Raw genomic sequence first — 27,930 nt, 5'->3', positions numbered from 1 at the left:
TCTTTCCTCTCTCTTTGTCTGTGTGGTCCAATAAGGTTCTTGGTGCAAAATAAAGATGCAAGGTCCACAAGCAGGGATAATAGGCTGAGAACAGGGACTGGCTTATATAAATATACTGTTTGTTCTGGAAGACCACTCCCAATTAAATGTGAATTGTTTAATAAATGAAGAAAGGGAGACCCACATATATTCCTGTGTGGATGGTACAAGTTTTTTTTCTTTTGAAAATAGTCCTATGATGTCAGTTTCATGAGCTCTACCCACTTGTTCCCTCTCACATATCAGATGTCACTCAGTCCCAATATCTGAACTAATATGGCACAATATATCCCATTCCTCTGCCTACCAGTACTACCTAATCTGAGCTGCTCAGACTATTCACTGATCAGCTCACAGAAGGACAGGCAAGGTAAAGCATTACCTAGAGATTCCCTACTCGGCAAACTCAAAATCGATGGTTAAAGTGTGCTGTGTTACTGGGGTGTCAACAAAACCTGTATGAGTCACAAAAAAGCCTTGTCAGGCCACATACATCCCAGCAGCTGCCCCCCCCCCCTGATATAGAACATTAACTTATTTCTAGAGATAAGCAAACATCCCTTAGTTGTCTTTAATGAACTATACATATAATTAGCTCAACAGCAACATTGGAATCAATCTGAATCTATAGTGGCTTGTTGGAAACACAACAGTATAGAATGTGGTGTTGCTGAAATGCTGAGTTTGCAGTGCTCACTTCTCAGTGCAGAGCCTCCACCCAAGTCTTCTAGCTGGTCTCTGTGGATGGTCAAATAGTCATTACACCACTGGTCCCAGGATATAATCCTATACGATGCTACAGCTTCCTAGTAAATGTCAGAAACTTTTAGAACTAGCACGAGAGGTCTTCAGCCGCCTTTCCCGTAGAGTGGGATGCACTCACAGGTACTTGGATGACCCCAGAACTTAACTCAATATAGTAAAAGCTTATGAGCAGGAAATGGCAGCACAAAGATAGGAGAAATGGGGCTAAGCGCACCCCCCCCACATCCACTCAAGAGACAGCAATAATTTAATTAGTCACATGCCCTGACTGCCTGTCACTAGCGTCAGAGTTAGTACACCCCTTCTTGGGCACTGCCTCTGCTTCAAATCTTATGAAGTCCCCTTTACTCCGGGATGGATGAAACTTACCCCGGGGGAATGATTTTTCAGCCCTCCCTCCGCCTTAAAAATATTTGAGTTCCCTTTTTCAATTCAGGAGGGCAACATTACGGCACAAAGCATATAAGTAAAACAAAGTAAGGAAAGCCCTGCTCTTGGCAATCGATGAATACTCTGGCAATATATTGTATTGTGTGTGAAGCCTTTGAAGGATTTCAGTATAGCTAGAAATTTGTAAAAGAGAAAAAGACACGCTTCTTTAAATGAATGAAATGTGTACAAGTGAATAAAATCATTTGAGACAGCAGCCAAGGACAAATGAGACCAATGTGCAAACAAAACAAAGTTATTGTCTGGCACTCACAAACAAACAATATATATAAATCACTACGTATCAGCATATACAGAAAGGAGAATTTTGTGCACAAGATAGCTATATGGGGATTAAGCTCACCTGCCAACATCAAGGCATCTCCTGTAGGCGAGTCCCTAAACTGGTTATACAAATTTATATTCAGGGTGTCATAATTAAAACATTCTCTGAGCCTCCATCTTATAAAGTATGCAGCACCTGGAGGGAGTGGTCAACTCCCAGAAACACAAACTAGAAATGAGTAAAAGAGAAAAAGGCAGGCATAGCAGATGACATTTTTTGTTAATTAGAACATAATATATAACACTTTGCTGGGGTGTGCAGCTGCGTGCTCACCATCACACACAAGCACCCTTTTTTAAATATAGATTTCACTGAATGAATCTTTCGAAATGGACATGTATTGAAAAATCGAATAAAATAATAATTCGATTTTTTTGGTGGGGGTGCAACTGCTGCTTAATCTCACAGACACCCATTTTTTTCATAATTATTTCAGTTGTCACTACCTCACACAAGATTAATTTCACTAGAAAATCTTTCAACTTTAAAATAAATAGATCCATTTTTTTGGGGGATTCTGCTGTTAACAGTCAGACAGCAAAAGCACACTGTTTTTCTCCAAGAAACAAAAATATACTACTTACTGCAGAATGATATCTAACTCAGTCTGAATATATTGTCTAGAACGATTATATATATATTCAATGCATTAACCAGCAGCCACTTGTCTGTGTAAAGTCTATTTAGGATTGAAATTAAAATCAATGCATCAGCAATCTATTCTAAATTGACTAATCTCTACAGAACTGCTTTACAATAATATACATGAACACTATTTTCAGAGCAGAGTACTGCAGCTAACTTCCTCCCTACACGCTGTTCGTTCTAAAATGGCACTTGAGAAAATGAGGGAGGACTATATATACAAAAGATTGCAATCCAAAACGCGCTTGTGTTTTGCAAACATTTTTTCCTGGAAATGATATTTTGCCTCAGTTTGAGATCTCTATTTGCCAGGAGAAACTGAGCCACAAATCAAATTGTATTCAATTCTGTTGCAACATGTTAAACTGACAATAGTAAAAGACAATTGGACTTAGAATAATCTGTCAAATGAATATAGAGATCTTGCAAATTACACAGACTGAATGACAGGAACAGCTGTCGCTAAATGCTGGGATAACAACCTCTACTGTCAATATGTAAAAAAGAATAAACCTTGCAGCTATGTCAGTAAATGATGGCACATCTTTGACAGATCTTCAACCTGAATGAAGAATAGCAATAACAGCAATCACTCAAGAACCAGTTCTTTCACTTGGCTAGCTAGAGCAAATAATCATATCAACATAAGCAAATGTTGGGTAACATTAATGCACTTGTGTCATGTGCAAGCTAATGTTTAGGCATAAATCTGCAAATATATGTTTGTGTATTACTTCCTAGAAATAGTGTGACCTGGTGCTCTTAGAAGCTGTTAAATCAATGGGTTTTGTGGATGTTAAACCACCCAGGGGGGCTGGTAGATAAGGATAGCACCTTATACCATTTATGGCAGGATGGCAAATGTGAATGCCTTTGAGGAGATCTCTTGCAAGACAATGAAATCTCACACATGTTTGGGAGGCCCCAGACAGGCCGACTGCAGAGACTGGGTTGTATGTTAATGACAGATTCAAGCTGAATAAGGGCACAGGAAAAGATCATATCATTTTCTCCAATATCATACATACCAGAGGCATGTGTGGTATGCAGATGAAGGGAAACTTAGGACCTGTTGTGTGAAGGTAAAATCATGTTCGTAAACCATACTGTTGAAAAGTTAGGACGGTGTAAAGAAAACTTGACTTAGAGGTATTCAAACAGCAAAGTCATAAGACCCTAATTTGCATTCTCCCCTCCTGTTGGTTCTGACCGCACAGGGAAGGGGGCTGGGGGGCCCTGTAGCTTGACTTTAAAACTGTATTGAAAATGTAACCCTGGGTTCTTCTTCTGAGGGAGTTTAATTGAAGAGGTTCCATCTTTTCCTGCTCCTCCCGGCACCACAAACTTGATTCTAAGTGAGGTATCAATTCTGTGTTTTATCCTTTTTATTTTATAAGAAACAATTGCACTCTATTTGTATGTCATTTTATTATCTTTTTATCTTAAGCATTGTGGATGTATTTTCCATATTAAATTACACTTAATAAGTTCTAGTCTCTGTGTTCTTATGAATTCACGCGACAGTTTGGTCCAGACGCTACCTAATTGAAACTGTGCAAACCTGGTGGTTTAAGTGAACTCTGATTAAAGTAAATGGTGTTGGATTAATGCTAGGGAGAACCGAAGGCTTCCTAAATAAGAGTGTCAGCTCTTATCCGAAAAAACCTTGGTGGTGGTAATTAGTATCGCAAAGCTAGTGTGTGGCATAGATAGGGAAGTATTTAATCATTTTAGACAGACCAAGTGGTTGTTGTGTGGTTAACCCTGTGTCACGTAAGCGTCACGCAGACTCAGGTGAGTGCTGTTCGTGACAAATTGGTGGCAAGCTTGTGGGATATATATTTTAATTATTTTTTTTAAGAACTTAAGTGAATTAGGGTTGTGTGATCCCTGAGAGAGGAAATACAGACTAATTCACCAGAGACTGAACTCAATGCTTAAAACATTATAAGACATACAGCAATTGTTTCTTTCCCTCCCCTTCTCTTTTTTTTCTTATCTTTTTTTATTTGGCATTAAGCGGAGGAGATGGCGGCTGCATATAAACGCTTGACAAAGGAGGCGCTGATTTCAGACTGTGAGGATGGAGGAATTCCCACCAGTGGCAAAAGCAAGGAGCAATTGATTGAAGCTCTTGTGCAGAGGGATCAGCAACTCACAGCTGTGTCCGAGGAAGAGAATAGCCAGAACTCAGAAGTGGACCTGACTGTGGGTATTCCTCAAAACCAGGGACTGTTAATTTCGGATGATTCTAATGGTTCATGTGTGGACACTGCTATGGATGTTTATTTGCAAACTGCCCTAAAATATTTGGGCCCAGCGGACATTACAACTAAAATGCAACTCATACAGCAGTTCCAGGAGAAGGAAGCTGCTGACCGTCAGGAGAGGCGCGCTGCTATGGAGGCAGCGGAGCGCCAAGCAGAGCGACAGGCAGAAAGAGAATCTGCCGAGCGAGAGGCAGAGAGGAGATATGAGCTGGAGCTTGCGAAGCTCAAACGCCAGCCAGAGACCAGAGATGCTGGTATCAGCAGACCCCGTCCTGAGAATTTCCCTGTATTGAAAAAAGATGGGGATTTGGATACTTTTTTGCGAGGTTTTGAAAAGACATGCAGACAGTATGGACTGGCCAAAGATCAGTGGGCACAATATTTAACCCCTGGTTTGCGAGGTAAAGCATTAGAGGCCTTTGCAGATCTTCCACCTGAGATGGACGGAAATTATGAGGCAATCAAAAGTGCCCTGTTGCAACGTTTTAACATCACCCCAGAGGCGCATAGGCAGAAATTCAGAGATTTAAAACGCAGTGCCTCTGACACATATTCAGGACTTGTGGCCCAGCTGTGTGCTTCATTCAAACAGTGGGTTGGAGGGCTACAGATCACCACCTTTGATGCTTTGCAAGATTTGATGATCCAGGAGCAGTTTCTGACTTTGTGCCCGGCTGATGTGAAGGAATGGGTAGTGGATCGGGACCCTACATCATCTGCGGAAGCAGCTAGACTGGCTGACAAGTACACTGTCACCCGGGCACCTGCAGCTAAAAGAGGAACTTTTGTGCCAGGGCAGTCGGCCTGGAAAGGGGGCCGGCCAGGAGGATCAACGCCACCCCCCTCAACGCCATCACCCACTGTTTCTTCATCTTTTGGGAGAGTTGGGGCAAAGCCTGCTGTGGGAGACACCCGCAGGTGTTTTGTGTGCAACCAGGTGGGGCACATTAGTACCGCTTGCCCAGAGAAGAAGACCAGTTCACCCTCCGCTGGGGGGGTACCTTCCCTGCAATCTTCACCAGCTGTCCTCTGTGTTGCGGGACCAGAAGGGGGCCGGAAGGACAACCTACAAACAGTCACTGTGGGTGGCAAGGTAACTGTGGGGTTAAGAGACACTGGTGCGGATGTTACGTTAGTTCATTCAGAACTGGTAGGGTTAGAGGACTTCATTCCAGGAAAATGTATTTCTGTGAAAGGGGTTGGTGGAATTCACCTAACTGTACCTGTAGCCAAAGTTTACCTTGATTGGGGTGCTGGAAGAGGTATAAGGGATGTCGGGGTCTCAGATAATATGCCTATAGATGTGTTACTGGGGACAGATTTAGGAAGAATGTTGTCTCAGTATGTCTGTAATGACGATGTCCATGCCACCCCTGTTACTGTGTCAGAATCAACTGAAAGTACCAAAGTTTGTTCCCAGGTAGCAGGAGGTGACAAGGAAAAGGTCTGTTCAATTGCACCTGAAATGTGTAAACCAGGATGTGACAGGGACAGGGAATGTCTTATTATATCTGATGTAGGTAATGATGCTAATGTCACTGTGTTAGAATCAGCTGAGAATACCAACGTTTGTTCCCAGGCAGCAGGATGTGACAGGGAACGGAAATGCCATATTATACCTGAAGTGTGTAATGATTTTAGTGCCGCCCATGTTACAGTACCAGAACCTGCTGAGAGTAACCACGTTTTTTCCCAGGCACCAGGAGGTGACAAGGAAAGAGAATGTATTATTGTACCTAATGCGAATAATGAGGATAATGCCAATAACAGTATTGTGTTAGAATCTAAACCTGTTTTTACACTGACATCTTGTCATGGGATGGGGACAGCGGATACTGTGATTGCAGATATGGGCATTAATACTGGTATAGATAATGTGCTTTCTAGAAAAGGGACAGATGACCATGTGATTAATTCTGTTGTGCTAGAGAAAGACAATGTTTCTACCCAGGTAATATGCTCAGAAGATGTTGTACAAGGTAACTGGCAGGGAGGGCAGAGGGAAGATGTATATTCTGTGCCTGAATCAGCTGCACACAGAGCGGGTGAGCATGTGGGGGAGACACATAGTCCTGACCAACGGGAAGTAGCGAGGGACAGCAATCCTTACATTGCTGCTGGGACCTGTAGTTCGAATGTTCCCCACTTAGATCTACATCTGAGTTCTGACCATTCCTCTGAGTTGCCTATAGAGACAGGGGAGTCAGTTGCTAGCCCACACTCACTTATCCAGCTATCTAATGGCTTAGAGGAAATAGATGAGGGACCCAAACTCCCTGTTACACTACACCCCCAGATAGATGAGTCTAAGGGGGAGCGGAGTGTCCTGTTCCTTAGACCCTCCGATCAGAATCACATAGTGTATCCCACAGACGGGGAATTGGGTAACGGGGAAGCAGGGCAGAGTGGACGTAGGTATTCCGCTGTGCCAGGATTGAAGGGTTCCCATTTACAGGAGTTCTTGTGGGAGGGAGATGTTCTCTCAAGCAGCACCCACAAAGACACACAGTCAGTGGAAGGTGCAGAGAGCGTAGGTAAGAATGCAGAGGTTTGCCCACAGCTATTGCAGGACCAGAAGTTCCAGCTGTCTGAGATAGTTAAGCCCTTCTTAACCCCTCCCCCCAGAGAACCTATTGAGGCCCAGCTATCAGCTATTCCATTTGAACCTGGTGGGATCTGTGGGAGATGGCTTGGGCTATGACCTGTCAGTCAATTCCCATGCCATCTCTTAAAAAGGGAAGGTGTCATGTGCAAGCTAATGTTTAGGCATAAATCTGCAAATATATGTTTGTGTATTACTTCCTAGAAATAGTGTGACCTGGTGCTCTTAGAAGCTGTTAAATCAATGGGTTTTGTGGATGTTAAACCACCCAGGGGGGCTGGTAGATAAGGATAGCACCTTATACCATTTATGGCAGGATGGCAAATGTGAATGCCTTTGAGGAGATCTCTTGCAAGACAATGAAATCTCACACATGTTTGGGAGGCCCCAGACAGGCCGACTGCAGAGACTGGGTTGTATGTTAATGACAGATTCAAGCTGAATAAGGGCACAGGAAAAGATCATATCATTTTCTCCAATATCATACATACCAGAGGCATGTGTGGTATGCAGATGAAGGGAAACTTAGGACCTGTTGTGTGAAGGTAAAATCATGTTCGTAAACCATACTGTTGAAAAGTTAGGACGGTGTAAAGAAAACTTGACTTAGAGGTATTCAAACAGCAAAGTCATAAGACCCTAATTTGCATTCTCCCCTCCTGTTGGTTCTGACCGCACAGGGAAGGGGGCTGGGGGGCCCTGTAGCTTGACTTTAAAACTGTATTGAAAATGTAACCCTGGGTTCTTCTTCTGAGGGAGTTTAATTGAAGAGGTTCCATCTTTTCCTGCTCCTCCCGGCACCACAAACTTGATTCTAAGTGAGGTATCAATTCTGTGTTTTATCCTTTTTATTTTATAAGAAACAATTGCACTCTATTTGTATGTCATTTTATTATCTTTTTATCTTAAGCATTGTGGATGTATTTTCCATATTAAATTACACTTAATAAGTTCTAGTCTCTGTGTTCTTATGAATTCACGCGACAGTTTGGTCCAGACGCTACCTAATTGAAACTGTGCAAACCTGGTGGTTTAAGTGAACTCTGATTAAAGTAAATGGTGTTGGATTAATGCTAGGGAGAACCGAAGGCTTCCTAAATAAGAGTGTCAGCTCTTATCCGAAAAAACCTTGGTGGTGGTAATTAGTATCGCAAAGCTAGTGTGTGGCATAGATAGGGAAGTATTTAATCATTTTAGACAGACCAAGTGGTTGTTGTGTGGTTAACCCTGTGTCACGTAAGCGTCACGCAGACTCAGGTGAGTGCTGTTCGTGACAACTTGTTACATATCCTGGGTTATGTGAAAGTCTTTAATGTATGAGGCAACAGATAATACATGCAACAGTAGTTTTATCTGATGCAATTAGATGAGTTGGTAATAGCATGTGTACTAATGAATTATTTTATTTATCAGTCACCAGGGAGACAGGGCTCTGGGCAGGCTGCTGCAGCAATACACTTGGAACAAACCTCTTCTTGCTTGCGGTCCTTTCTGCTCACCTGTGGCTCACCCAGTCTAGGAGACTCCCATCTTGTCAGAGGCTAGGTTTTGTCAGGGCTCACCTGGAGGTTCATTGATACAAGTCCTTTGTAAAATATTCCCCACAGTATGTACACACTCATCAAACTCAGAAGGGAACATACTGTCCAAATCTCCTCACTGGCTGGACTCTGACCAGTCTGTATGCTCTGCTCCACCACCTCTGTCACAGGCTCACCCTCCTGCAGCTACTGAAAACTCACCCAGGATGACTGTTGCCCATCCACTCCCAGGCTGCTCCTATTTATCGCCTCACCTCTTTTGATTGGCATCACTGGTTCCTTGAGTAGGCTGTGCCTTTTCCTTATTTTTCTCATGCCCCATTATCTGGCATTTCTAACATTAGCCCAGCAGCTACAGGGAGTCATAGTTAAATGGTATTTTTTTTACCACATTTTCACGAATCAACATGATAGGTTTTTCTTATGTCCTATGTTTGTTTACTTCTAGGCTATTATGGCTTGTCTGCTGTGTAACTCTCCCGCACAGGACTTCTGTGAACAAGCACAAGATTGAATAAGCGATAATGCAGCTGAAGTTCTCTATAAAACCCACTTCTTTCTGTATACCTGGATCATTTTGTAGCCCGTCCTCGGGTCTAAATTCAAGCTCCTGTCTGGTTTATCTTGTGCTCTCCATTCTGTTTGTAGTCCTAGAGGTAAATGTATCAAGGTCCGATTTTTTTAGCGTTTTAAAATCACGGCAAATTGAGGGTGTAAACTGCGATTTTTACTCTGATCTTAAAAATCGCTGGTCATCTCTGGCGATTTGCTGCGATGTCAAACACTCCCGTGTTTAGCAAACTCTCCTGTGTTGTCCTCATCTAGCTGCGAGATTAGTAAACACATCACTGTTACACAGCACTGTCTATAGGTCTGGCAGCTGTCAAATTTTTAAAAATAGATAAACTTTTTTTGTTTTTTTTTGTGGAATCCCCCCGCCAGAGCACTATTAACCCTAGTGCTGCCAGCCTAATACTGGTTGCGTGAAAAATCGGAGAGAAAATTTTCGTAGGGTCCTCCCTGCCCCCCCCGATTTTCACATAACCAACACTAGGCAAACCAGCCTGGGGTGGGTGGCACTATAGCAGGGGGACACACGTCAGGTGTCCCCCTGCCATACTGACAAGCCAACCCCAGGCTGTTCAGCGCTGAGCTGGATTCCCTAGGGAGTAAAGTCCGCCAAAAAAAATGAGCGGGCACCCCCTCTAGCAAGAACTAGCCCAGTGCTGAAAAGAAATAAGGCTCTTCCTACACCCCTGGCCGGTGGGTGTAGGGTAATAAACGGCGATTATATAGTTAAAAAAACAAACTGACACCATTGTGTTTTGTGGAACTACTAGTCCCAGCCAGCCCGGACATCCCTAAACAGTGTGGGCATGCTGATGCTTGTATAACTACAAGCACCAGCATACCCATGGCCACCAGGGCATTTTGGAACTTGGAGAACCACAAGTGCCAACATGCCCTGACACCAAAGGCTGGCTGCGTACTGTAGTTCCACAAAAGAAAATATAAAAAAAAACACAACACCCTCTTAACAACCACATAATTTTATTAAAAATAATAAACCCCCAATATACTCACCAGTGATATTTCCATCTGTCGCCAGTAGCTTTAACCTAAAATGTGTGAAAACCAAGTCCAAATAAATTTGTATCCAAAGTCCGGCTTGTAAATGTCCCAAATAAATTTGTATCCAAAAGTCAATGCTTGGAAAAATCTTCAGTTCTTCTGGCCAGGAAGATACCCTCGTGGGAAAATCCCTTATACTATAAATAGACCTCGCACATGAGCTAAGTTCATTGCGTATCATAGCTTCTACATTGTAGAAGCTGTTTTGTGGCATCTGATATTATTTTTAATCTTTTTCAAACAAATCTGGCACGTTTGATTGCTATAACATTTCCCTCAGAAGTTCCTCGTTGAGGATCATGAGTAGTTGATTGTGTGTTCTTCACAATTGTACATGACTTTACTGTCCGTGGCATATATTGTCTTGAGGAAATGTGGGGCTTGATGAGTGTTTTTCCAAGCTCTTCCAAAAATATTCTCTGCTTTGTAAGTTTCTTACTGTTCCAGTTGGGGTTTATGCAAGTCCATAAGACAAAGGCATTGTATGCACGGATATCACTGATATTATAAAATATTATCAGTGGCCAGCAGTTTGTTTTCGGTTTGTTTTACGCATAAACTATAAAAAAAAAAATGAAAACAATTTTTTTTGATCATAACAACTATTTGCCAAAAAAAATAAAAGTCATAAAATATGGAAATCATAATTACATAAATAACAAACTAACACAGAAACAAATTTCGTTTTGGGTCCAATAGACCCGAACAGAACAGCAGGGTTAAGGTGTTACAGTCACCTGACTGTCCTGACTTGAAGACCCATGGATCTGCAGATGTAGTCCACTGGTAGAGAACGTCAACTCAAAGCCAGTCACTCTGCAGCTTCCAGTCATCAATCCCCAGAATGAAAAACCTTTCCCCTTGAGTGGCTCCTTATATCCAGGGTCAAGTTTTTACACTGCTTTCCCCTCCCTGGGCAAACCCCTGGCTCTCTCCCTCTTAAAACATTGGTGGGTGCTGGATCAGGGGGTTGGAGGGAGGATTGGAGATGAGCTGTGCTTCCACAGAAGCTCCCCTGCTGGGTTGCAGACAAAATGTCTGGACTAGTCCCGTGGAGTACAATGGATACTAATTGGCCTTCCCCACCTTCAGATATAGGATAGCAGCCAACCCCTCACCTGTGTCCTGGAACGTGATCCTTACCCATAACCAACCTGGCTTCACTTTAAGAACAATGAATAACAGCTTCACTGCAATATCAACGATATACAATAAAAAATATACATATTTACAAATGAGCTACAATGTCCCCTTATCCAGATGTAATTAGACACTGCATTTGTATTTTGGTGATCTGGGGAACATAAACAGGGCTATAAAAAGTACATTTTGTAAAGCTAAACATTTTGTGAGAAAAGATGGACAAGCCAATTGAGGGGATATCAAGCTCGTTTTGTCACAAACTTTAATATGAATATGGGCGGAAATACGTAAAAGTAGTATATTCTTTTCAAACAAGTGAAATACGCACATGTTTGCGTTCTGACTTGCATCAGGCCCTAAGTATTTTACTCCAAAAGTGTAGAAAAAGCCTCCCTGCATAACACCCCTTTATCTGCATTGTGCCATCAATACTCCACTCCCCACTCATGAACTATTTTTTCCTATCTTTATTCCTTCACTGTAACATCCTCAAGCTATCACCAGAAAATTAAAAATTCACACATCTTACGATCATTTTTTTTTATCTCTTTCATCTCCTGCTTCTACCTGTTGATATATTGCCAAATCCAGCCACTCCCACATCTTTTCTGATTCATTGCACTATAAAAATCTAACAAGCTTCAAACACATCCCCTGTCTCCCATCTCTTTCAAATCATTTTAATGTGCCCTTTTGAATTTATGCTCTGTCTGTAACAAACAATTCCTCTCTAACAACCTCAACCTTCTGGCAACAACTGAAACAAGGCTCACACAACCAGACTGTGCCTCATCTGCAGAAATTTCACATGGCGGTCTCCACTTCACCCACACCCCTAGGCCGGAAAGTAGACAAGGAGGTGGGGTTGGACTACTCCTTTCATTATGTATATTATATCTCTATCTCTATATATTTTTTTAAAGGCACCACAAAACCCTGCATGATCAGACAGTCAGTTACAAATCATACAAAAGCACATAAAAAGACAATAGGTACAGATGAAGTTGACAAAGGAGGTGCAGATGGGAGCCAAAGTATGGAAAAGACCCTGCTCATGATGGATTACAGTCTACTGTAGAGGGAGAGGGCAATTCCATGGACTATAGTAGCTACTATAACTGTAATATGGAGTGTGCACTGCGAGAGTGTCCACTCCATTGCACACACAATTCTACCAAATGTCCCATCAGTCACATTCCCATCTTTTAAAGTACATACTATCCAGACTTCCACCCCATTCTCTCTGTGTGTTTCTGTGATTTATTGTCTCCCTGGATCATCCCAACATTTATCTTCCCGGCTCCCACATTTATCCTCTAGCATTCTCACCATAATCCTGGATAATTTGAACATCTCCATTGTTTATGCACATTCTCTCTATCCTCCACCCTCTGCCTTTTCTAGTGGAGTGACTCATCAGGAAAGTTATTGCGTTGATATTGTTTTCTCTAGAGCAGCATTTTCCAAACTGTGACCTCATCGTGGCTCCCTGGAGTGCCAAGACGAGGTCACAGGGGTGCCGTGGGCCGGTGGTGAGCAAGATGGGGGGGGGCAAGCGCTCCCCTCTGCCTGCCACCCTTCCCCTGCTTGGTCGCCGTCCTTCCAAAAAAAAAAAAAAAGAATCTAGTCGAGGAGCAACAACAGAAGAAGTCAGAGTTAGCCATAGCACACTTAAGGGACATTATGCCGTCAAAACTTTCTGACCAAGTAGAACATTGGTGAAAGTCTCTTACGTCTAACGGCTTCCTTACATGTACTGCTAATGGCCACTTCTTTCGAAATGCTCTAGATGAAGTCAAACATACTTCTAATGTGTCATCAGCTCTCAAGTTTCTAACCTCAAACACCTCTTTATACCTATAAATCTCTTCTCAGCGCTACCATCAATGCCCAAGATCTTGCTTTCTACAAGATTGAAAAAATCAGGTGGTAAATGTATCAAGCTGAGACTTTTCCAGCGGATTTGAAAAACCAATCAGATTCTAGCTATTATTTATTTAGTACATTCTACAAAATGACAGCTAGAATCTGATTGGTTGCTATAGGCAACATTTCCACTTTTCAAACCCGCCGGAAAACTTTCAGCTTGATACATTTACCTCCATCCTCAAGCAACAACGTGTTGAATTCCTTCCCTGCACCCTCTGGCAACTTCTCTTCCTTTGATCCCACAAATCAACTCACTTCTTATATCCCTATCTGATTACCTGTCCACTTGGACATATCACTTCCTAAATCAGTTGATCCCTGTCTCCACAGGAGGCTGCACTGATGAAGGATTAAAACAGTTTAAATCAATGATTTCAGCACTGAATCTAAATAATATTACTCATGTCTAAGTCTTCTCAACCTCTCTGCTGTATTTGACACAGTTGACTACTCTTTTCTCATATAAACATTTCAGGGCACAGCCTGTTCCTGGTCTTTATTCTACTTATCAAATTGATCTTTCAGGGCCCAATTCATCTTCAGAGGCAAGTCCATTTGAGTGTCGTATCTTGCGTGAAATAGCTCTGCACATGCTCAGAAACAGATATTATGCCACTGTAAGCAATTTCATGCAATTCATAACTGAACGCAAATGACACTTATGACTGCCTGCGACACAAAGGAGGACCAGGGGAGAGTGGATGGACATTGGCAATGTACAGTAAGGGTGCACCAATGCAGATGCAGCCGATTCAGTCCTGGGATCTTTCAAGTATTATTATTATTATTATTATTATTATCATCCTTTATTTATTAGGCGCCACAAGAGTTCCACAGCGCCGTACACAGCACAAACAGTAGACTAAACAAGGTGAAACATTACAAACGGTAAACAAAAAATACCAAAACTTCAGAGACTCCAGGCAGGCTAATGCAGTAAAGACGGAGCAAAAGAGCAGGTCTGGAGAACAAAGGGAAGAGGGCCTTGCTTAAATGAGCTTATATCCTAAGGGAGGGTAGACAGATCTCAGGCACACAGGGAGCAAGTTGAAGTAAGTGGGGAGAGAACAGGGGGGCTGGAGGGAGAGAGGGGAAGAACAGGCGGAGGAGATGAGGGGTTAAGTGGAAGTTTGGTAAGCCTTTAGGAACAGGTAAGTTTTGAGTGCCCTCTTGAAGGAGGACAGATTGGGAGAAAGACAGATGGAGCGAGGGAGATCGTTCGAGTGAAGGGGGGGCAGTACAGGAGAAGTCTTGGATTCTGGATTGGGAAGAGGTGATCAGAGTGGAGGAGAGGCGACGGTCATTGGCTGAGCGCAGGGAGCGGGCAGGGGTGTGAATGGAGAGGAGGTTAGAGATATAGGGAGCAGTAGACTGGGAGAGAGCCTTGTAAGTGACGGTCAGGAGTTTGAAAAGGATTCTGTAAGGAATGGGGAGCCAGTGTAGGGCAAGGCAAAGAGGGGAGGCAGACGAGGAGCGGCGAGAAAGGAAGATGAGTCTTGCAGCTGCATTGAGTATAGAGCGGAGGGGGGCGAGATGGGAATGGGGAAGGCCGGTAAGAAGGAGGTTGCAATAATCAAGGCGGGAGATGATGAGTGCATGGATGATAGATTTTGTGGCATTTTGGGAGAGGAAGGGCCGGATGCGGGCAATGTTGCATAGCTGGAAGCGACAGGCATGGGCAAGGGATTGGATGTGGGGGGCAAACGAGAGAGAGGAGTCGAGGGTAACAACCAGGTAGCGGAGTTGGGTGACAGAGGAGATGGTGGTATTGTTAACAGTGATAGAGAGGATGTGGTGGGTGGGGAGTCTAGGGGGAGGAAAGACAATCAGTTAAGTTTTGGAGATGTTAATTTTGAGAAAGTGCGCAGTATGTGTTTTTTTAGCCAGCTACAGGGCAAGTGTAAGTGCCAACTGATAGTGATGACTGACATGTCATAGTCATTGTATTAAAAATTACACATATGCATGCAGCTAGCTAGCAAGGAACTTGTGTATGCAAGTAAGAGACTATAAAAAGGCATTGAATGTACAGTACACATTAAGAACATTCCAATTTATGTATTTACCATTTAAAAAAAAAAGAAAAAAAGAAATTACAAAAAAAATGAAATAATTTTTTACAGATATTTTTATTAAAGATTATGGTATTAAGAGTTGTTAATTTATTTAAAAAAAAATTACTTTGTGCATGAGTTCTGATAGACCTTATATTGCACATATGCATGTGCATACCCTGCACTCTGTTCTGTCTACATATGGAAAGTAACATTTATCCAGGATGTACTTACACCCAGATTAAAATGGAAATTTATCGCGAGATCCGCTTGTATTTGAATATGGTCACAACTACACTTAAGTTCTGTGCTCGTTTTTTTAAACGGAAGTTGCATGCAGGTTGCGTCCTAAATTGAATCAGACTCTCATTGTTCATTTTTCTGGATCCATTTCCTCTTTGCTTCCTTTATTTGTTGGAGTACCACAAGCCTCAGTCCTAGATCCACTGCTCTTTTCTATCTAGATCAATTCTCCTGGAAAACTCATAAGCCCCTTTGGATTTCAGTTTCATATATCTGTGTATAATAAAATGTATCTATCCTCTACAGAACTCTCACCATCTGTGTTGGCCTGTTTTATTAAATGTCTTCTTGCTGTTTCATCTTGCATGTCCTCTCCCCACTTCAACCTTACCCCTCTAGCTTTCTGCCTAGGTTTGACTGCTTTTTACTTGACTCAGAACAGTCTTTTTTCCCCCCACATCCAAATCTGTATCCAAAATCCTGTTATATACATATAAGAAACTTTGTCAGAATATGCATGTATCTCACACTAGACACTGCAAAATCTTGAATTCATACATTTATAATCTTCCGCATTAACTGTTGCAATTGCCTCTTTCTGATCTTCCCTCCAACCAGACTTTCACCTCTACAATCTATTTTGAATGCAGCGGCTAGAATAATTTTCCTCGTAAAATGTTCCTCCACTGCAGCTCTGTTCTGTCCATCCCTACTTCGGTTGCCTGAACCAAATCCATTATGAAATACTTCTACTAACATAAAGAGCATAAGTACACTCCACCAACATACAACTCTTCACTTGTTTGAAAATATCTACCAACTGGAGATCAGTGCTCATCCACACCTCATCACCTGCTCGCACTCAGTTACAGGACGCCCACTCTGTGGAGTACTCTCCTTCGCACAACAAGACTTTTCTCTAGTTTTGACCACCTTACATTGGAAAGCCTTATTAGGATACTTTTAGAGAGGCATAGCGGAGGTCAGCAATGCAAAAGTAGGTGCATGATACCAGAAAAAGGAACAGGACTTTGACCTTGCAAAAGTCTGATGAATTATTTTGCATTTAGTGTTGCACCAATCTGCAAAAATGAGTACTTGATAATTTATCATGTATCTCATAAAGAAAAGTATTGTATACAATAGTCTATGGTGTCAAATTAATAACATAATGCCATAAATAGAAAAGGGTTGCAAATGTTTTCAGGATAATAGAGATTATAAGCACAGTAGTGGTCAAATTCCCTGTATACATGCAGCAATGTATCTTGGAAAGAACAATAGTATATATTGTACACAGTAAGCTAATGCCATTATAAGTGTATTAATTAATTCAGGTCGAAAGCAGATATTGCACTTCTGCATAAGTATAAATGCGCAGCACAAACAGAAGAAGCAAAATTCATTAAGACGAATGGAGAAATCAAGCATCTGTTACATTACACACTGGCTGAACTGTTCACCTCTAATTTTGTCATACTTCCAGGTACAGATTAAAATTTGTCGGTACACCAAGGCATTAACATGTGGGAGACCCTTGCAATACAATTAATTGATTAAATAAATTAGCCTTCTCCTATTACTGTACAGGACTAGGAAAAGATTGTTGGCTGATTTGGAGATACTTAACTCTGTTAGAGCAGCCTATTTCCTATTGTCTGAAACAACATTCCTTCTAAAATCAATGCTTTTATCAATGCTTCTGGTGTCATGGCGTACAACTACAACACTGAGATGCAATATCATATAACCCTTGGGTCTCTGCAGGGCTGGATTAAGGTTTGTGGGGGGGATCCTTAATTGTGAGGGTCCCATGGGAGATCATCCCTTTTGACACACCTATGATACCTCCCATTATCCTTCAATATTGTTCAAATTCAGTGAGCCAGGTTTGTAAGTTCAGAATGTGCCAGATTGTGTTGTTTTTAGAAATCAAATGGGCTTCCTCTGTTGACTGGACTGCTCTGCACTCAAAGACTACAAATAGAGATGTTACAATTAACCGTATGACCCTCTTTTATTAGAAATCACAGCTGTCAATTGAAAATGAATAAGAACACAATTCACTTGTTATTTAATGAAAATATGAGTTCAGTGAAATGTACCTGGGAGGCTTTTGTACTCAGCTCTGTTGAGATATCAACTCCAGTGTTACCCATTCCAACTATTAATACTCGTTTACCATCAAATCCAATTGGCCTCTTGTATTCTTTACAATGTAGAACTTGTCCTTTAAACTTTTCAATACCTTTATGGAAACAAAGCAATGACCGCCCTACTAGATTATACCGAGTTGAAAATACAGTCACAATGATTACAATAAATGGCTTGTACTTTGGAACATCAAATTTATGCAATCCTTTTTTCAGATCCTCCAACATGACCTTAATTAATGTGAAGCTACCTATGGTGAATTATTTAGTTGACAATAAAAAAAAGCACAGTTATTAATTAATTTAAACAGCACAGGGTAACTGCCACAGTAATTTAATTGGGAACACAGGGAACAAAAAAAAGTTATTGTACTTAGTTTAAGGGGTCATTTTGAAAGGCCTTCTTATTTGACATCTCAAAATAAACTTATTTTTTTTACAGAATCTTTTCATACAAAAACATGAAACAAAGTTGGGATTTTTTTCTACTACTGTACAGCCTTTGTACTATAATTGTGCATGTTGATTATTTTTTACTAGCCTTGAGTTTACTTTTTCTCTTGAACCCGAAAACAAATATTGTTAAAACAAGGTTTCCAACATGTGTAGAGTTATTATTATTTATTATTATTAATTTTTATTTATAGGGCGCCACAAAGTATCCGTAGCGCCGTACAGGGACAAACAATGGCACAGTACAAGGTCAAACAGCACAGTACAAGTAACAGTAAGCACTATAACTCTGGGGGCTCAGGCACAGCATGAAAGAGAGGGAGGGAGGGGAAAAGTGAGTATCGGCAGGTAACTATGGCCCAAGAGGGTGGGCACAGATGACAGGTTGAGAGTCACTGAGGGGAGCGGAGAGAAGTGAGAGGAGACAGAGGGCAGAGGGACAGAGAGGAGGTGAGCAGAGTAGCTGGAGAGCGCAGTTAAAAGTGATGGAAACAGAAGGTAGGAGAGCCCTGCTCAAAGGAGCGAACAATCTAAATGGAGGGGAAGACAGACAGACACATGGATGAGACGGAGAGACGGGAGAAACGGAGACAGAGTCGAGGAAGGGGGAGAAGGGAAGAAGGGATGAGAAAGAGAGGTAGCCGACCGGTGGGAGTTTAGGCATTAGTTTAAAACTGAACTGTCATCGTCATGCATAAAGTCCAAATAAATGAATAATCCCATTCACAGTATGTAAGTAACATGATAACCTTTTGTTGGAAATAAACAGAGATTTTTATGGTGCGGCTCTAGAGAAGGGTCTACAATGCAGCACAGAATTACAGGGGATGTCCCACCCCTACATTCAACAATATACACAAAAAACACTGGCGCAGAGTATAACCTGATGATAAAGTAATAGATAATATTGAAATAAAAAATAAAAGGTTTAGGTGAGTGAAAAATGGTACTTTATATAACAATAATAAAAAACATACAATAACCAGTGCACTGATATAATTACAAATTGTATGTCAATATATGACTAAACACAGAATTTTACATATTCATATAGGTTGACTAGCTGAACAGCTGCAACCGTAATGTAACATGCAGTCCTGAATTTCCAGAGTGCCTGCAATTGTATGGTATTCTCTTAATGTAAAATAACCAAGGGGCAGGGGCAGGGGCAAGCTGTACTGGGGAAATCATTGGTGCTTCTGCCCCCCGGGCCGCCCCATAGTGGGCTACCATAAGCTGGGTCACCTGCATTTTTTATTTCTTTAAAATGTTCCTAATAGGCGGCCGAGTCAAATCTTGCCTCCTGGGCTAAAATTTGCCAGCTCTGCCCTGCTGCATAGTATATTAGATGTATCTGAACAACTACACTGCGTATCATGGTCTTTGAGATTTCAGTCATCATCCTTATTGTCATGGTGATGACTGTCACGCTAATGTAAATTAAAAAATAAATAATTTTTAAAAACGTATTAGCCTGAGCTGGTTGTTGCTATTTTTATTGGGACATACAGTGTGGGGTTCCCGCCCGCAAAATGCTGTGACCAACACCTGGTCACACTATAACAGGGGAACCCACATTGTGGGCTCCCCACGTAATAGTAGGACACAACCGCAGTCTGTTCTTTTAAGATTTCTATTACAGGAAAATAGGCTAAGAAAGTAATAAAACTACAAGCAGTCTTAGAAATTAAATGTGAAAAGGAATCATAATTATATGGAAAGAGTTCTTAACATTTTAAATAATACTTTACCAAAATGTGAATATTATTGTTATTAAAGAGACCTATGGGGCTCATGTAGATTTGGACACAAGTCTGCTTTATTTGCGTAAAAAAGCCAATTCCATATGCAAATCTGGTAGCATTTTACACTGGCATCTCCTTACGACTGTGGAGACAGAATAGGAAATGAAGGGACAGCCAAGTGTAGGCAGAGTACAGGAGTGGCATGTTCACGTAACTGCAGCTGAGATAGGACTGGATGCAGATGCATATACACCTGTCAGGAGCTGTATCTTTTGTGCACGCTGCAGTGCTGGTGCAACGAGATGCAATGATGACGCCGATCGACAAAACTGGCTAGTCGCTTCTGAATGGATGTTTAAGGAATCGCCTCTCAAGCTGATTTTTCTTAATTCATTAGTGCGGCTGCTATATTATATGAAGTTGCATCCGTCTATTTGCATGACTTACTTGATATTTCTATTTGGACTGCGATATAAAAGGATTTTGAAAGCAAAAAAACCAGCAGAAATTTATATTAAATTTAAGTTCACTAAATTTAAATGAGTTTAGTCTGTACTTTTACTTGTACTTGTATTTCATTATATTTTATAATAGTAAGTGTGACTTTCGCATTTATTAGTAACACTGTTAAGAAATATTCTCTCTTGTGTATTTGACACTTCATTACATTATTAAATTGTGTATGAATAGGAAGATATCGCCCATATCTACTACTATCACTGTCAGTCCCTATCTATGCTTTCTCTGCACTGCATTTGCTGATCCTGATGTAAATCTGGTGCATATGCTAATGTTATAGAGTTGGACATTTGCTCCATCTGGTGCATGTATCTTTTCCTGCTAATGTTCAGGTTGCAGATTCATCCAACTCTACATGAGTCCCATGTTCTTTTTGTTTTCAATTTTTTTAATGAGGTGAAGTGGGGTGAAGAGTGTTTGTTGAAAATAAGCTCTTTGAAACATGGGACATACCGGAATGTTGAATTTATTAGGGAAACATAGTATATAAGTTGCCTTTTCTGAGGACCAGCAACACATTTTAGATTTAAGCATTCTAAAAATTACCTGGAAGGGTGTTCCCTGGTAACACCGGTTGCGCATGTTGACCGGTGCAAACTATAACTGCATCAAAGATGTCTGTCTTTTTGTCTCCATTCATTTCTGTAGTAACTAACCATTGTCCAGTAATAGGAAAGTCAGAATGCTTCTCCACTCTGCAAACTGCTGTCTGAGCACAAACACAACCAAATAAGCAATTTCTTAATGTTTACATCTGGATATTAAGTAGAATGCATTAAAAATGCACCAGGGTCATCAACACACTAAAAAAATGCAAACTTTATTTTGTGCAAAACTTTGTGTTATGAATATAATTTAGAGTACACCTCATCCTTATTTAGGATTTTCTTCTGCCCAGCCTTTTGGGGGTATATTTGCAAAACTGCGAGTTTGAAAAAGTGGAGAGGTTTCTTATAGCAACCAATCAGATTCTAGTTGTCGCTTATCTACAAAATGACAGGTAGAATCTGATTGGTTGCTATAGGCAACATCTTTACTCTTTCAAACCCGCAGTTTAGTAAATATACCCCTTGATCTTTCCCCAGTGACAGAAACATTCATGTTGCGAAAAAGTAAAAACATAGCTTCAAAAGTGCTTAAAGTAAAACATTTGGATCCCATCTATATTTAGAATTTTTTTTCTTTCTTCTCCTAAAATACTGCTTGTTTGACCTCCTTGTATGTCTTATAGAATATAGGAACATAAGTGAATGACACTGTCATTATTTCAGATTTTTACATTTTAAGATTTTATTTACATTACTTGTGTGCATAGTAAAACAATTATGCTATTAAAGGCTTCAAAAGAGAAAAAAAAAAGACATAAGATTGAAATTATTGGATGAAATGTAATTACTATGACATCTAAGTTGGTGTAAAATCCAGGTTGTTTATTGAAGGGAAACAACATTTTTAAACCACTATAACTATTGACTCTGTTCTATACCTCTCTCTATAAGTTAGGATTTCTGTATAATTTGTATATCCATCTATCTTACCTTGAATTTGATGTATTTCAACAGTTTAAAATTCTCAGCATACAACTTGATGTATTCATAATATTTGCTATTGGGTAGGAAGTTGGGAAAATCATCTGGCATCGGAAAGTCACTGAGACACATTATTTCTTTGGAAACATTGGTGACCAATGACCAATAGATGCTGGCTCTTCCATCCTCCACTCTATCCTAAAACATGGTATTTGTAATGTCAATAAGATACACAGTAGCAGTTTATATTTCTAACATTTAGATTTTTAATATGTTATTAGTAAAATCAATAAAGCAGAACTGAACTCACTGCGAACTTCCAGAGACCCCCATAGTCTTCACTTCTTTCAAAGCAGGTGGGTACCAGTCCTTCTTCCAGACATGCTTTGATAGCTCCTAAACCGCTGATTCCAGCACCAATGATTGCAACAGTCTTAACCATTGTATTATCTACAGATTGAAGAAAATACTGTGTGTTTGTTTCTTGCATTCAACTGAATCACATGGTTCAACCAGTAGTGAAGCACCAAGCACAGATCATAACAAGGTCAATAATGTACATACTGCAGATATGATCATAACTGCTCTATATAATGTAATTACCACTATACTTTGCACAGATAAGTAACTTATGAGTAACTTATAAAGTACTATCCTGGGTGCAAAACATGTACTTTCGATGATATGCATTTATGTACAAGTGTCATGTGTTTTATGTAACTGCATTAAATTTTACAACAAGGAATGAAGCTGTATAACATGATGTCAGCAGTTGTAGGGGCTGCAAATTATGCATTTTATGATGAAATCAGCTTAACATATCAGATTCTTTGTAGAAAAGTACGGGGTAGATGTACCCATGTCCTCGATTTGTTGCCACATGCAAAAATGAGTTTTTTCTTATCTGGGACAAGGTATTTAAATAAGATGTAAAGGATGGAAATAGTACATAAATGGGGAATTGTAAAGTTAATGGTTGGCCACATAGGCTCCTTATCTCATTAAAAGCACTGTCTTATTTTACAGGAATTCAGAGGTTGGCAGTAAAAAAAAAAAAAAAATCGGAAACATCTTATATTGTCAAAAAAGACAGATTTTTTTTCACCATCCAGGTACAAGTAAAAAGCATTTGTATTTGCACAAATAGCCATATAATAGAAATAGTTAAACACATAAAAGTACACTTTCAACCAAACACACCTGAACTTAGCCAAGCCAGCTCGATAGTTTCGCGCGCCCTCGGAATTGAAAATGAGGCAAAACATCATTGATACGTTATCAGTTCTCGTGAGTTTTGGATTTTTTAAGTAACATCCTCTACGGTGATCCAGCGCCATTTCACAGAGAGACACAGAAGGGGTAGCATGGTTCTTGACAGTCTCTAGTGCGGTTGGGCAGTGTCATAGCTAGAAAGAAAGAGGAGGGGTAGCAGTGTTCTTCAAAGTCTCCAGTGACATTCTACTGAGTTAGAGCTCACACAGGAACAGGAGAGCTTTATTGCTAATTGTCATTGCTGAAATAGAAATAATAGGGCTGGCAGTGTTCTACAAAATCTGCAGTCACATTGTACTATGCCATAGCTCACCCAGAAATTGGAGGAGTGGCAGTGTCCTTGTTACTCTCCAGTCACATTGTTCTTGTCACTCTCCAGTCTCCGTCATGACGATACTAATCCCTCTACTTCATGTGCTAAAGCCTATGTTCAAGTGCATAGTGGTTTTAAGTCAGGCAAACAAAAATGTAAATAAAAAGCTTTTACCTTTTTAAAGAAAAAAAAACCCTCTCTAATAAAGGTGAAAGTTGACTGTAGAAAAACATAATATTCCCAACATGCCATTCTATCCAAAATATTACCAAGCATACCAGCATCTTCTAGCTCCCTTCTCTCAGCTAGATCTCAGCACCTACAATCTACACAGTCATCATATTCACCCTCATCAGTGTGTACATCATCCTCAAACAATACCAATTCATCCCTGCTTGAATCCACCATCACAGAAGTCTGTGTACTTTGATGTAATTGCCGGTAATGGCCTTCCTCGAGAAATTTGTAGTTCATTTCACAGCAGAACGGTCACGATTTTTAGGCAATTCTTTTAGACTAGACCAAATGTCAATGTTGTGCTGACTCATCTGCATCACCTCTGGGTGTCTTGGGAAAGCTAAGTTTTTTCCTAGCAGCAGTTGACTGAGAAACTGAAGGAGGCGATGTCGTTATGTCAAGTACCACTTGAGCTGTCAGCTTGCTGACCAGGAGCTTATTGCATCATTTGAGATCTGGGTCAGATCTTTCTTGGAAAGAAAGCGAAGACATAGCTCTTAAACCTAGGGTCAAGCACAGTTGCCAAAATGCAATGGTCCGATTTCAAGATGTTGATAACTCTTGGATCCTGGCAAAGTGAATAAATTAATCAACAAGTCCAACATAGTTAGCAGAATTGCTTTGTTTCATATCCTTCTTCAATTTCTCTAGTTACTTTTCAAAAAGTCTAATTAGGGCAATCACTTGACTCAAGCTAACAGGTGACTACTTTTAGTGGTTTCAGCAGCTTGCACAACAGGGAAAGAATTCTCCACTGCGCTGGACTAAAGTACATTCCCCCTAAATTCTATTCTTCTTGCAGCTGCTGCATTCTCCTACATGCTGTTGCAGAATCCCAAAAATGATCCTAAATATTTCGGGCCACAGACGGCATCTCCTGTATGTCATTGTCATTTTTTAAAAAGTTCTGTACCACCAAGTTTATTCCTGTGAGCAAAACAGGAAATGTGATGGAATTTCCCTGCTGTAATGCTCTAACAATATTGGTGGTGTTATCAGAAATCACATCCTCAGGAGAGTCCAAGCAGGATAAGTCATGTTGCAATGACATCCCTCAGTTTTTAAAACAGGTTGCCTCTTAGTGAAGCAGATGATACACAGAGTAGCCTGCCTCTGAAAGATCTTTGGTTGTTTGCTAGATGCTGCTGCTGTTCCTGCTTCTGAAGGCAATTTACCAACCCAGTGGGCTGTCACATTCATATAACCTTTAGTTTTCCCATTTCTGCTTGTCCCCATATCTGTGGTTAAGTGTAAATTAGGTAGAATGGCATTTTGTAGCCCAATAAGTTTCTTATTTGTAGCCTCCTGGTACAGGAGAGGCATTACTTGTCTAGTAAAATGGTGTGGAGATGGAATTTGGTAACGGGGACACAGGACCTCAATTAACTGTCTTATTCATGCTGCATTAATGGTGGATATTGGACGCAGATCTAAAACTACTATAGTCACCATGGCGCCTGTCATCCGCTGTGTGACTGGTTGACAGTTGCCATACTTGCTTCCTCTTGCTAAGGATTGTTTAACAGTCAATTGTTGTAAAGTACTAGTAGTATTCTTCTTGGCTTGCTTCTGGGTTGAAGATCTAAGCCCAGCGCAAGAGCAGCAGCAGTGGACCTAACACTCAAGGGTTCTCTGAGGAGCCCTGGATAAGTGTCATCTCGCCTTAGAAACTTGGATGCAGGACTAACTCCTATCACTTGAGAAGATATTGATGATGAAGGTGTTGGGGGTGTAGATTGCAGGTGCTAGGATCTAGCTGAGAGAAGGGAGGTAGTTGATGCTGGACTGCTTGTTGTTATTTTTCAGCATAAGTTTCTGATTTACACAAAAGATTTCCATGAACTCACTTCAAATGGCGTAACATGGATGAGGTTCCTAGATGGTTAAGGTCCCTACCTCTACTGACTGTGGCTTTACAATGCTACAGATGGCTGGACAACTGTTGTCAGGATTTGTGTAAAAATAACTCTACACATAAGAGGTAGATTTCTTGGTCTTATGTCCAGGCATGACAATGGCCGCCTTTTTATCACTGGTAATACCTGCAGTCACTACAGTTCATTAACAGCATTGTTTGCTTAGGTGCCTTAAGCCCATTGTTATGTTGTTTTGTAGGGGCCTTTACACACCAACCACTTTAGTCATAAAAGTTGCAATCCGTGTCGCTGAAGAACTTGCTTTGTTAAACTGTACATGTCCTTTTTAATATCTTACATAAGGGTGAATGCGAGGGTCCAAGGACAATTCCATCTTGCACCACTTTTCTTTTCTGCCACTGCTGTGTGGCAATGTTTCCTAGATGTGCTATGAACTGCCGTGTGTTTGTGTCGTTGCTCTTTTGCTTAGCATGCAGCCAGCTCGCTGCAGTCTTTGTCCGAGAGTGGATGAAAATAATATTGTGACCTGTTAAGTAGTCAAAATTGACTGGAAATGTTTGGGAATTAGTGTTATGGAGGTTAATAATAATGTAGGAACAAAAAAAGAAAAAAAAAAGAGCAAATTTATGTGATTTTAGCTATTTTGTATAAAAAATAAATAAAAAAAATACAGATCCCAAACAATAACAAAGACACGCAAGGGCGGCTTTGCCAAAACCTAAACACAAAGTTGATCCAGATCCAAAACCAAACCACAGGGGTCGGTGGACATATATATATATATATATATATATATATATATATATATATATATATACATACACACACACACACACACAAATATACATGCTTGAAAAGCTCAAATGGTTTAAAAATGCCCTTGGATTTCTTCATTTCATTGGTCACAAACATGTACAGTGGACCCTCACTTTAAGTTTATTTTGCGATTAGAAATGTGTAGCTTGCGTTTACTATTTGTACTTCGTGTTCACCATTCACTTTAGACAGTCTCATTTCAGGTTCACCATGATAAGTTGAGGTTTGCCATTCTCCATTTAGCTTTTGCTGCTCGTGTTACAATTAGTGTTTTTACATAGTTTTAAAACTATTTAAATAATATTTTTAAAAAGATTTTTCAAACATTTTTTAATTTGAATTGTGAATTAAAGTTTGCTGTTCATTGTGCACAATTATTAATTCGGTCCGTACATGTGTATGCTAGCTTGAATATGGTCAGAGAGGCTCAATCGTGGCCAAACAGGCTCAACTTTCTCAATTTTATCTCAGTGTTCATGAAAATTTTAACATTTTTGTGCCAGTTTGACGAACTGCTTCGAGAAACTATATGCGAATGATTTGAGCATCTTTACTTACAATGTTTGCCAGAAGTTATAAAAACTTTGGACATTTAGTGGCTGTTCCACTGTTAATCAGGTTAATCAGTATCCAAAGTGTTCCAATGAGGCACATTTTGGGAAACATTACAATAGGAGGGTGAAGTTCTCTAACTAATCAATCAGTAATTTAGTCCTGCATCTAAGATCATGCAAAATGTCAGTAAATTGTTAATAAATGGACAAAATGTCAAAGTAAAAAAATTATGCAGCGCAAAAAAATAAATAAACAAAAAAAGTGTTAATAAAATGGTCATTCATTGAATGTAAAATTGACAATAATAAATATAAACATAAAAACAAAACAAAAACAACTTAATTCCAGAATCCAAGTGTGAAAAAATAAACCAATGAAAAATTTTAGTAAAGGGTGCATTCAATGGTAGAAAGTCAATAAAATCAGCATTAAATGTAAAGATGTCAGAATGTAAGGTGTATAATTATTCAGAGGAAGACTTGAATTGATCTTTAAATCTCATAGCAGTGGAAGTTATTTTAGGCTGGTTCACAGTGGGACAGCTGCTAAATGTCCAAAACTTTTATAATCTCTGACAAATATTGTGCAGTTTTTTTATCCTAATTACTTCTAAAACAGTCTTGATTTACCCTCACTCATAATATAATTAGAACTAAAGTAGTTTCCTCAAATATTCTGAATTTATCTGGATGTATGCAGTATAATGGGTCTATTTATTGAAGGGAGATAAGCCCCTGTGGAAATGGGAGGATTAAGGGCTTCTGCCTATCCACCAAAGGTGAAGACTATCACTGGTGGGTTGCCGTCCAAGGGGAGCTCCTGC

The 27,930-nt window shown here is 40.3% G+C and overlaps 1 protein-coding gene across 3 annotated transcripts in view; it reads right to left on the bottom strand.

Moving 5' to 3' along the window:
- The window catches only part of LOC142099235 (dimethylaniline monooxygenase [N-oxide-forming] 2-like), a 66,352-nt gene that overhangs the window by 12,243 nt on the left and 26,179 nt on the right, over positions 1 to 27,930 (bottom strand). For 2 of the 3 annotated variants that reach the window (XM_075182481.1, XM_075182483.1), the window contains exons 2-5: positions 22,348 to 22,487; positions 22,047 to 22,235; positions 21,055 to 21,217; positions 17,744 to 17,886 (exon numbers count right to left, since the gene is read on the bottom strand). In XM_075182481.1, coding sequence (XP_075038582.1) covers positions 17,744 to 17,886; positions 21,055 to 21,217; positions 22,047 to 22,235; positions 22,348 to 22,479 — 627 coding nt within the window. In that variant the 5' untranslated portion in view covers positions 22,480 to 22,487. Of the gene's footprint in view, positions 1 to 17,743; positions 17,887 to 21,054; positions 21,218 to 22,046; positions 22,236 to 22,347; positions 22,488 to 23,237; positions 23,444 to 27,930 lie in introns of all 3 variants that reach the window. The other variant, XM_075182482.1, reaches the window with a different exon arrangement.

The sequence above is a fragment of the Mixophyes fleayi genome, chromosome 8 (assembly GCF_038048845.1).
Source record: "Mixophyes fleayi isolate aMixFle1 chromosome 8, aMixFle1.hap1, whole genome shotgun sequence".
NCBI lineage: Eukaryota > Metazoa > Chordata > Amphibia > Anura > Limnodynastidae > Mixophyes > Mixophyes fleayi.
Note: the sequence above shows the minus strand (reverse complement) of the source record. Positions and strands in the feature narration are given on the sequence as shown.